Consider the following 11,120-nt stretch of genomic DNA (forward strand, 5'->3'; position numbering starts at 1 on the left):
CCTTGTGTTATTGTATTTTTGGAATAATGTATCTAGGAGTAGTGGGAGATGATGCAAGGTAAGGTTGCGGCTCTGGATGATTGCTGTCCGTTAAACCAATATTCTATTTTCTATCATACAGTACTTTTAAGTATTTTTTGTGGGTTTATAAATGTAGCTTAAATGGTCCAAAATTATCAAAGAGGTCAGCTACAGCATAACTGTAATAAAATAAGAAAACAAACACGAAATTTTAGGCAATATAGTACTCGTATATGATTCACCTAGCTCTTAGTACATGCACATACCTACAGCAGTACGTTTAACAGATGCTATGTGGTATGGAATAAGTACAGTTGTATAACACATGATATAAAATGCCAGACTGGTTTATTTCAATCTGTTTACTTTGATATCCCTGTTACATTTTTAGGTTATGATTCATGTCTAGTAGCTACAAACTACACAAAAAAAATTTATCTTAGTCTATTGCAAAGTCGCAATGACATCTCCTTGCTTTGCAACTTGCAAAGTGAAGGAGCCTTATCTTTTGAATTTTGATCCGGCGGCCATTTCCAGAGTCATTTAGGCCTCCTCCAGATGAACTGATCACAACTTTGAAAGAGGACTTTGCTAATTTCTTTGCAGAAGCCACAAGTGAATGCTCTTGGCTGTGGGAGTCATACAAGTCTTTGGGAAACCCCCCCAAATAGAGAAGTATGCTTTTAAATGCTATGGTAAGTACTCATAGATTGGAAACAGTACCTTTGAAATTCTATCACTTGCATCTTTAAAAGTTGCAGTTTTGTTACTTGCTACCATGTTCCAGTACTCTTCTATCTTGTCGAGCCCATAGAGGATATGAGCAACCACGAGGATCATTAGAAGAAGACCTTCACGTATCCATTCAAACTTCGTCATGACTTTCTTGAGTTGAGGAGGAAAAAGTTCACCAGGAAACACAATCTTCCAGGCAGATCCCAACTCTCTTAGTTGTTCATGAAGGGTGTGCGATGTTGAATGCTTTGAAATGAAGCTACTTCTCCTAGTCTTGTTGTCAGTACGAGTCTGCTGGTAGTCACGGGAGGAAGACATGGTAACAAGTATTGTCGCACATCTCTCGTCAAACATCATCAACACAATCAGGTAGCTCCGACTACTTAAAACTCTGTTTATAGTTGCACCTAGTTTGCGTCCATGTTCTCCAATACATGAATTACTAGACTCGTGCCGTGAGCAAGTTGTAATCCAAGTATAGTTTTCGCATAAAGATCAACTAAGGAAAGCTTAACCACGACATTCAACACACCATGGTATTGTTATTAGTCTAATTGGTGTAGTTTCCATACTGCATCTTTTACTTGAGCATCAAATCTTTTACTTGAGCATCTCTACTTAAATAAACAAATTCTCTTAGCAGAGTTAAAGTCACTACCTGTTTCGAATATAGATCACTTTTCGACATGATTAACTTGTTTTTTTGCCTTTTTATTTTATGTGTGCCTATATATTTAATACCACTATCATATTGTAATGAATTCATACACATTCTCTTCAACAAAACGTGGATATGTCTATTTTCGCTTTACACCCCTCTCACTCTCCCTGTCAAAATTCCATGCATATCATTCTTATATTTTTCAAATGGAAATCAACTACTCAAGTACCTCACATACTAATAAAATTGCTAATTGATACTAATGTCAGGTAACAGAGGTTAATCTAATTTCAAGATAAAATACTTGCCTTTATTAAAGATAATTTCCATTGAAGTTTCATTTTATAATTCTAATAATTATATTACTATGTTACAATAACAAGAAAGTATGGACGTCATAAAATGACATCCGCAGTAACATAAGTATTGTTTTGCTAGTTTTCATTTTCACTCCTTCTCAACATCAATATTTTGAATTATTATTTCAACATCAATATTTTAAATTATTATTTCAACATCTCTCTATCATGAACTTTCCAAATGAAATACTCCATCGACCCTTTTAGAGTAATTGAAAAATACGCACCATTTTCTACTAACTCAGTTTATTAAAAATCAATATTGTACAAAAATGAGAATACACATTCCATATTTCACTATCTTTTACACTCACTTTCCATCATATTCCACAAAAACTTATATTGAACTCATCCAGAACTCCTAATCGCACATGAAGAGAATACAAGATTGAAGAACCACTATGTAAGAATTCCATTGGCTAAGAATTTTCGTCATCATTTGTGTACCCATTATTGTTATTGTTGTTTGATTGATGTTTTGTTTAAAAAATAAATAAACCAATCATTAGTGTTATTCTACTACGTTTGTGCTGCATAAAGAAAAGCTCATGCTTAGGAGACAAACAGAAAGCACGTTACCTTGACCATTGGCAAAGGGATATCGATCAGACATGATATTGCATGTCTATCACAAAGAGAATGAAGCAATAAACACATGAATAGATACTGAAAACTAGAGAGCAATGTCTATCAATGTTAAAAACTTATATAAAAATAGCTACTAAGTTCAAAAAAAACAATCTAAGCCCCCTTGAGGTCCACACCATTTATTCATAGCCATCATATACGTGGATCTTAAACAATGCTTGCTAAACCTCCTCCACTCCAGAGATAAGGCCCATGACGACGCGCTTGATGCTCCCATTATTCTTCGTCAGCAGCTTCTTGTTCATTTCTGTGTTATGAAAACCCTACACGTCAGCAAAATTGTTACAAGAAACACGGATTGAACAATGTGGGTGGTAAGAGGCAAGCAAACAGGATGGTGAAGTTAGGGAGCCTACCATCTCTTCGAGCTCTTCGAGGATGGGATCCCACTCTGAAACACCACAAAGATCATCCACTGCTTGGTCGAGATCATACCCGTTCATCCTCAAGAGTTGCTTGTTCCGATCGACCTGATCAAATCCCATCTCCTTAAGTTCCCCCAGAAGTTTATCCTCCATTAGACTCTTTTTGTGAAGCTCAATAGATTCAGGTATACTAGCAAAGGGTGTTCGACGAGGTGGTGGTGGTGGTGGTGGTGGCGGTGGCAGCTTGTATATAGGTGGTGGTGGCGGTGGCAAGTTAAGATTCAAATCTCTCAGTGTCTCACGAGGAGATTCTTCTTCAATAGCAGGAGCCTCAACCTGTGGAGAAACACACAGAAGCAATCTTAAAGTCAGCATTTACATATTACCCTGAAAATGCAGTGACATAGTCAAAGACATCAAAGCTGTCAACCTGGATTATGACCCAAACACGCTGGCCGAACTTTTCACCGGATGGCGAAGCCAGTCTCCAATACGAGATATAGCGCCCCGAATGCTTTGGAGAGATGAAACGAATGGAAACATCAAGCTCCTGGTCTACCAGCAATCCAGCATCAGGAATCTGGCAAACAGCAACCAGATGCATATTAGGATTTTCCCTGACACAACCATAGAGATATCTAGAGGGAAGGGAACTTCATGAGAATGAGACCACATACACACGAATTTAGAAACATTAATTACTCCTATTAGACAAGGTTAAAGAGAATCAACAACCTAACAGACCACGTCATCCCTCCAAACCTTATCAAATGTGACAAAATACCACTCACCGGAACTTCAATAGATTCTGCATTGGTCAATTGATCGCCTCCGATCCAAACAAGTTTTGTTTTCTTGGGCCATGCAAGTGTACCGCTGTTCCTCATCCTCCATATCTTGGTAAATGGAGTTAAAGGTTCCATCACACAACCATCAAATATGTTAACATCTTGGATGAAGCGGCTATCTAGCTTTTCAACATTTGGTTCAACCTTCGAACCTCTCAAAACACGAGGGATCGCACCCCGGTCCCTGGCCCGTAAATATGGCAAATGATGTTGAGCAATTGTTGGGCGCTCTATTCTGACACAATCATTGCCATTCCCTATTTTACTATGGCAATCTAGGCATAAGTCATAATCCAACTTCCTACAAGTGGAAAGCTCTTGTTAGTAACAATACCTCAAAATTAAACTATGCATAAAACCAATCAAAGAAATAAACAAATAGCCTAAAATAAGTTCTTACACTTTAGACTTGAACCTGGGGCCAACTATAGGAACTATGCCACAACCATCACAACCAACCCCCCAATGACAATAACTCCCACTGCTATCATCTTGACCACGACTTCCCCTAAAGGGATTTGCATCAGAAGCAGAGTGTGGTGAAGCAGCTGAGATATTTTGCAGTGGTGTACCAGAAATTGGGCCCTCATAAGTGCCACATACACGACGAATTAAGCCCAAATCTACATCATCTTTTTTAGGATACATCATCTTGGTAGGTGGATACATCATCTTGATAGCATCACCTACAGCAGCTCTTGAGTTTCCGGTGATCAGATTTGGTCGAGGTTGGTAAGTTTGGTTCGCATTTGTAACATTGTTCACATTCACAGTTACTCTCACAGGGTCGAGGTCCTGTTTCACGATATCGCAAAGATCTTCGTCGTCAGCAAGAGTAATGACCTCATTATCTTCATCAAGATATGTAAGCCTCAGATCAGTGCCAGGAGCAAGGCTGAAGAGATAAAGGACCTTCTCTCTCAGCCCATCCATGCTCACAAAAAGTTTGTCATCAGTAATAGGGGCATTGAAACGCCTAACCACATTCCCATACTTGAACTGCGGAATGTTAAACATGATTAAGAACTCAAACCAAGAAACCAATAAATAAATCGATTATACTCACTATAGTAAGGCAACCTTTTTTAGAACACGCGATTGATTCAAATAGCCGGTGAACGAAAACACAAATCACAGCACAGATTATGAACGTCAATTAGATTATCAACAAAATCAGTCATTGACACACAGATTAAAAGGCATAAAACCACAAAAAGAAGAGCATTAAAAATCATAAAAGAAAGTTGGACTTGTAACAAAAATAAAACCTTGATCAAGACATAATCCTCCATAGCTAAGAGCGTTTCAGGTAAGGCAGCGATTAAACAAAGAGAAGCCTCAGCCCTATAAAACCAAAATTCGCAGATTTTCCAACAAAAAAAACACGAAATTAACGGAGAAAGAGCGAATATCTGAAATCAGTTTGATCGAAATCCGAGAGAGATTTTCACGGCAATCCACGCGTATCCGTTAGCCGCGTCAAATTATCGATGATCTCAACGAGTGAGAGAGAGGTACTGCAACGCAATGCATCAGTGTGTGTGTGTGTTTATATAGGAGGAAGATGACGAATAGTGTGATCTTATTTTATCAATATTGCCTAATTTTTTAATATTATTTCCTTTCTCTTTCCTTGTTTATTAAAATCTTTTCTTTCTTCCAAACATATCTTTTCCTTGTTAGCGTCTGACGTGTCTTTTTAATTGGCGGAAAATTGATGACGCGGATAGACTGGCTCAATGTGATGTAGGGAATTATAATTTATAACCGCTGTTGGCCTTATTCTAGCTGATTTTTTGGATATTTAGGTTAAGATTTTATCGACGTTTGTTATTTAGTTACTACTACTCAATTTTATATTGTCATATTATTGGTCCATGTATCGGTCATTTACTCGATTTTTATTTTTTGTAGTTTTTGGATTAATTTTATAAATAGTCACCAAATTGTATTTGTATCAAATTGGTTACTAAATTTAAATTTATCTCAAAATGAAAATTCAAATTGACACATAAGTTTTATATTTTACAATTTACACACCAAATGATTAATGGGAAAGAAGTACCCAGCCTGGCCCGGTCCAGCCCAACTCGAAAAGGTTATGGGCCTTTTACAACTAATAAATTCATAAACATTAAACTTATTTCTATTCCAAAATTAATGCTGTGCACATGTATATAATCTGATAAGCATAAGACTTGGAAGGAAAATTCTTGGGAATATTTGAGTACAATAATATATGTGATTGTGCTATAATTATATTTCATACAATAGCAATAATTAAATAACCCCTCACGTAGGAGAGCACATTAATGACCTTTTTAACCAAAATATACTCATCTTCCATGTGTGGAAAAAAAACAAACAAACAAAACCATATAGCTACAAGACAAAAGTAATTTACTCATTTAATTTATCTGAACAAAATAACAAATTAAATGTGCAAAATTTCTACATTCATAACCTAGAGAGAGACAAGAACTTGGGGTTGAACTTCATCAATTGGCTTTTCCTAGCCAAGCAAAGCCATTCCCATTAGACTCATAACAGTGGCACATGTAAAAGCCACAAAGCTCTTCTCTTTGATCACAACTTGCGCCAAATACATAGCCACATCCGATGTGATCTTCCTCCCCTCCTTAGCCAACACGCGGCGGCGCTTCCCCGCGAAGGCCAGGAGCACCAACACCGTTATCCACGCCACCAGCGTCGTCCTGACCGCTAGGACGATCAAGAACGCCAACACGAGCACCAACGCGGCCGCATAGTAGCCGGAGGAATACGCTGGCCGAGAAACCGATGATGCAATCAAATAGAAAGAAATCAAGGAAAATACGAGGCAAGTTGTAGTCTTGGTGGAATTTGTGATTTGTTCCATGGAATGTTTGGAGAGATATGAGTTGTGAGATGGTGTGTGTATGCTTTCTTTAAAGTATATTGTGTAGTTGGGTTGTATTAATATAGGTTGGAAATATGGGGAAGGGAATTGGAGGTATAATTTGGTGCACATGGCAAGGTTGGCAATGGGGATACCAACTTTAATAATTTAGTTGGTGAAATTGGACAATAATGGGGGACTTTCACATGATTATTTGGCGTAATTAGTGATTTTAGGGACATAGTGATAGTACATTGTATGTTTTGGAGTGTTGATGTTCCGAAGTTAAAGATGGGAATTTTTATGCTTTTAATTATAGTTATTTGAAATGTTCCCATTTTTAGGCATGTATAGTCATTTTAAAATTTAAATGTTTATTGGGAACATCTTACAATGCACCGTCCCGTTGCTTAATAATATGTGCATGTATATATATAATATTACAATGTGTATCTTGATAATTTCGAGAATCTTAGAATATGAACTTTTCACATACTATAATGGGTGAGTTCAAATAATTAGATAATTTAAATGGTTCACACAAATAGAAACTTAATTGCTATAACGGTGTATATATAAACTCCAAAATTTTATTTCAAATTCAACTTTTAAATGTTAATTTAATTCTGAAATGTTACCATAAGTTACCGATATGGAGATTTATGTAAAATGCATATTCAATTAAAATGAACTAAATAATTATTTTTAAATGACAAAATTATCTCCGTTGTATATATAGTAAGTAATACTTATTATGTAAATTTATCACTACTCCAAAAATAAAGCAAATCATACAAGTATCAGTAAATTCATACTATTAGGAAACAAATTATATGATCCTCGTATATATATGTTTGCCTTTTCGTAATGTATAAAAACCAATTAGTCACTTGAATAAAATGATATTATCACCATATATAAAATCATCCTATCAATCAGGTTCGGATCAAATCCGACTGCTGCAAAAAGTATTAGAGGAGTATTGAATTAAGCATTTTCACCTTATTGTGCAGAAGGGAGATTGCTAGGTTTTTTGACGTTTTTTAATTATACTATTTTATTACCTATGTGTTTATCTAAATAAATCCCATTAATTTAACAGTATATATGTGCCACGATTGAAGTGACTCAATAAATTTAATTTATCGTTTACATTTTACACAACATAAATATAATTTGCGCATATGCAAGGTACTTGGTCTAACATTCATGCCTTCAAATGCACAAGGCTCTATGCAAATAATTTAAATGAGTACACATTTAGGTAAGCGCCACACAAGCATTGAAAAATTCAACCACACTAGTTAATACCAAGAAGATAAGAACAATACAATCTAACTACAAATGTATCCAAAGCCCCTAGACTAAACTTTCTTTATTACCAATACCCTTAAATCCCTACCACTCAAAAAACCTCTCTAACTCTTATTAATCTGACACGTGACATGTACTGATAAAATACGATAATTTATAATTTAGGTAGCGTCCGAGCAACACTTGATCGTCCGCCCTTAAGTGAACCTTCTCAACATAGAGGGCACTCTCGATACACATGACATGTACTGATGAAATAAACTCAGTACTGATGATCTAGGTGGCTGTCAGCATCCGAGTCAAACCCCCCAAACAACGTGACCACGGTCCTCAGCCAGCTGGCCCCGCGGCTGAGCAGCCCTTCCTCCTCTGTCTCCTCCTTCACAAACAGCATGCTCTTCTCATCATCCACATCCATCAGCATATCCACCCACCTCTTGGTCATGTAAGCCATCACCGCATCCAGCCCGGCCGAAGCTACGCTCGTGGGGGGAATCTCGAGAGGATTCCCATCCAATTTCAGCTTGGTCAAATTCACCAGCCTCCCAAACGTGTTAGGCAGAGCATGAATCTGGTTGTTGCTGAGATCAAGCTCCTTGAGGCTGATGATGTCCGAGATTGTCTCAGGCAAATCAGTTAGGTCACTGAAATTACTGCTCAAATTTAGGGTTTCCAAATTTGCCAATTTCCCAATTGTTTGTGGGATGGCGTGGAGTTCGTTGAAGTGCACATCCAAGAGGCGCAGGGACTTCATCTCAACGATGGAGGTCGGGAGGGACCGGATCTTGTTCAGCTGGACGCGCAGGCGCTTCAGGTTCACCAGCTCGTGACCGATGTTAGTTGGGAGGTACGTCAGCTTGTTGAAGCTCGCGTCCAGCTCCTCTAACGACCTGCGCAACACGCGAAGCGTGATAGGTATATCCCCTTCTTTTTGTCAATTAGGGTTAGGGTTAGGGTTTTTACCTGCAGTGGCAGATGCTATCTGGTAGGGCGGAAAGCTTGTTTGAGGAGACATTCAAGATTTTGAGATTCTCCAATAGGCCCATGGAGTCAGGCAGTGATTCTAATAGGTTTGCTACAAGAATTAGCTCTTCCAGATGCTCTAGGCCAGCAATTGAATCTGGGATCCACTGTTTCCCTCACACAAAACAGAAATTGGGAAAGAATAAGTCAAATGTCAATTTCAGATCAAATCAAACAAGAAACTAAGGCCCTTCTTGGTATAATGAAATGGAATGTGATTTCTACTTCAATTCTATTTACTTGCTTGGTAGGATGGAATGAAAATGTAAAGGAAATGCAAAAAAATTCCTACTTTCATTCAATTCCATTCCATTTTATTATACCAAGAACGACCTAAAAATCCAGTATTCCACTCTTAAAACAGTTGGCAATGACATGAAAGTCTGCTTTTATACATACACTGGCAGCAAAATAAGAGCTTTACAATAATCTTGATATCTAGTATTAATCAACTGATTCCAAATTAAGGCTTCAAAAATGCAATGCTGTGTGTTCAAAAACATTTTATTCTTCACATAAACAAAAATAAAAGTGAACCAAAATCAAGTATATATGCATAATATTAGTGATTGATTCTAACCTCAAGCTTGTTATAAGACAAATTGAGCACAACCAACAAATTCAAGCCCCCAAACTCCTCCGGCAAGATCTTCAACTTCCTCCCGGACAAATCCACCTTCTCAATGGCCTTCTTCCCGGACTCGGCGGCCTTCAAAATGGCGGCCACCTCCTCATTCATCAACTCCCCAATCTTCATCACCTCCCCGGCCTCCTCATAGTCCTCATAGTCATCCTCCCCTTCCTCATACATCTCGGCCTCCGCGTCCATATCCGCGGCCGCCTCCTCGTAGATGCTCTCGAGGCGCTTCTCCGCTTCCTCCAGCATCGTCTCGTAGGCCTCGTGCATCTCGTCCAGCTCGATCACCGCCTTGCACACCTTGTAGTCCTGCATCGCCTCCTCGGACGTGTCCCCGGCGGCGTCGATCTCCTCCACGCGCGCCCGGGCCACGTCCACCGTCTCGTGGTCGGGCCGGGGGCCCAGGGCCTCCAGCACGGACCGGGACTCCGCCACGTCGTTCACGGAGTCGCGCATGGCCGCGGCGAGCTCCGGGTTCGAGATGTGGGGCATCCGCTCGAAGCTCTCGAAATGGGGCGATTCGGAGTCCGGATAGATGTCGTTGTCGTCGTCGGGGGAGATGGTGAAGGAGCGCGTGATGACGGCCGGGAGGGCGTCCATGACTTGGGAGAGGGAAGGGAAATTGGAGGCTGGCGTCGGATTTGGATCCGTTGCGGTGGGATTTGGATCCGTTGCGGTGGGATTCGGATCCATGACGTCGATGTGTGATGTTTGTGATTCTGAAATTGTGGTTTCAGTGTGTGTGGGGATGAACGATTGAACGCGATCGATTAGCGTAACCGTAATAACTGTCGGGTCGGATCGAATCATATATATTTACTATTTAGATTAATATTTGCTAATGTCTTACTACTACATTTAACTGATTAGGGATGTTGATTAACTTTAATTAACAAGCACCGTGTATGATATACACAGGAAAATAGTACTCCCTCCGTATTTTTCTTTTTGGTTTATCTCAACTGAGATGGAGAAAAAATTCAGTGTTCCAGGCATACCACGGTGGACATCACCAATAAACTTTTGACAACTAGATATATACATGGTAACATGGAGTCATGGACCACACCTCCACCTATAAACACATATGGCCGCACATATATTGAAATTTTGCATGTCCCTATATAACACATATACACACATTAATTACGTTGTGTTTAATGCACTTAAATCTTCACATTAAATATAGATTGTGGAGAAAAATTTACATACGTAATAGTCATCACCAATTTACATTGTGGAGGTATATTTTTTTATTACTAGCATTGTATATAGGAGTAATATTTAATGCCAATGGCATTGTTTTTTTTTTCTTATTGCTAACATTGTGCACAATAAATTATCTATATAATGTATGGTTACAATATAATTTTTATTTTATTTTTCCATGGCGCGTTAATTTGGTAATATTTATATTCAATGCTAAAATATAAAGACAGTTAATAAAATTAAACTGACCAAAAACTGTTTTTACTATATTAAATTTTCGTTAGAATACCATAAAATATCACTATAAACAAAATAGAGTGAATGGTTGTCATAACAAATAGGAATTAAATTTCAAATAAAAATAAATAAAATTATTATACTCAAAATCACCACCATAAAGTTTAATCATATAAACATTATTC

At 38.3% G+C, this 11,120-nt stretch overlaps 3 protein-coding genes across 4 annotated transcripts; all 3 read right to left on the reverse strand.

Moving 5' to 3' along the window:
* Positions 1-2,416: 2,416 nt before the first annotated feature.
* LOC125186982 (protein NBR1 homolog) lies at positions 2,417-5,219 on the reverse strand. 2 transcript variants are annotated; one of them, XM_048083473.2, is made up of 6 exons: positions 4,906-5,219; positions 4,038-4,636; positions 3,581-3,938; positions 3,220-3,369; positions 2,781-3,125; positions 2,417-2,671 (listed from the first exon to the last, which is right to left on the reverse strand). In XM_048083473.2, exons 1-6 carry the CDS (start codon positions 4,927-4,929, stop codon positions 2,666-2,668), a joined length of 1,482 nt encoding a protein of 493 aa, XP_047939430.1. In that variant the 5' UTR covers positions 4,930-5,219; the 3' UTR covers positions 2,417-2,665. The 2 variants fall into 2 exon arrangements, with proteins under 2 accessions (XP_047939430.1, XP_047939429.1); XM_048083472.2 differs by having other exon boundaries at positions 2,417-2,687.
* Positions 5,220-6,016: 797 nt separating this feature from the next.
* On the reverse strand, positions 6,017-6,571 carry LOC125190897 (uncharacterized). Its single transcript, XM_048088317.2, has one exon. The coding sequence runs from the start codon at positions 6,513-6,515 to the stop codon at positions 6,150-6,152; it is 366 nt and encodes a 121-aa protein (XP_047944274.1). The 5' UTR covers positions 6,516-6,571; the 3' UTR covers positions 6,017-6,149.
* Positions 6,572-7,797: 1,226 nt separating this feature from the next.
* On the reverse strand, positions 7,798-10,245 carry LOC125191198 (plant intracellular Ras-group-related LRR protein 3-like). The gene is made up of 3 exons (XM_048088707.2): positions 9,433-10,245; positions 8,793-8,959; positions 7,798-8,719 (listed from the first exon to the last, which is right to left on the reverse strand). Exons 1-3 carry the CDS (start codon positions 10,180-10,182, stop codon positions 8,092-8,094), a joined length of 1,545 nt encoding a protein of 514 aa, XP_047944664.1. The 5' UTR covers positions 10,183-10,245; the 3' UTR covers positions 7,798-8,091.
* Between the last annotated feature and the right edge of the window lie 875 nt (positions 10,246-11,120).

Source organism: Salvia hispanica, chromosome 5 (assembly GCF_029641045.1).
Source record: "Salvia hispanica isolate PSC_SH4W2 chromosome 5, Shi_PSC_v1, whole genome shotgun sequence".
NCBI lineage: Eukaryota > Viridiplantae > Streptophyta > Magnoliopsida > Lamiales > Lamiaceae > Salvia > Salvia hispanica.

What these genes read in the sequence shown, in the direction of transcription:
- LOC125190897 (XM_048088317.2), bottom strand. Translation starts at nt 6,515, where the DNA reads ATGGAACAAATCACAAATTCCACCAAGACTACAACTTGCCTCGTATTT.
- LOC125186982 (XM_048083472.2), bottom strand. Translation starts at nt 4,929, where the DNA reads ATGGAGGATTATGTCTTGATCAAG. An exon ending in CCCAGGTTCAAGTCTAAAGT is followed by an intron (nt 3,939 to 4,037) that starts GTAAGAACTTAT and finishes TTCCACTTGTAG; the next exon opens with GAAGTTGGATTATGACTTAT. An exon ending in TCGAAGAGCTCGAAGAGATG is followed by an intron (nt 2,688 to 2,780) that starts GTAGGCTCCCTA and finishes GCTGACGTGTAG; the next exon opens with GGTTTTCATAACACAGAAAT.
- LOC125191198 (XM_048088707.2), bottom strand. Translation starts at nt 10,182, where the DNA reads ATGGATCCGAATCCCACCGCAACGGATCCAAATCCCACCGCAACGGAT. An exon ending in TGTCTTATAACAAGCTTGAG is followed by an intron (nt 8,960 to 9,432) that starts GTTAGAATCAAT and finishes TGAGGGAAACAG; the next exon opens with TGGATCCCAGATTCAATTGC. An exon ending in GATAGCATCTGCCACTGCAG is followed by an intron (nt 8,720 to 8,792) that starts GTAAAAACCCTA and finishes CGTGTTGCGCAG; the next exon opens with GTCGTTAGAGGAGCTGGACG.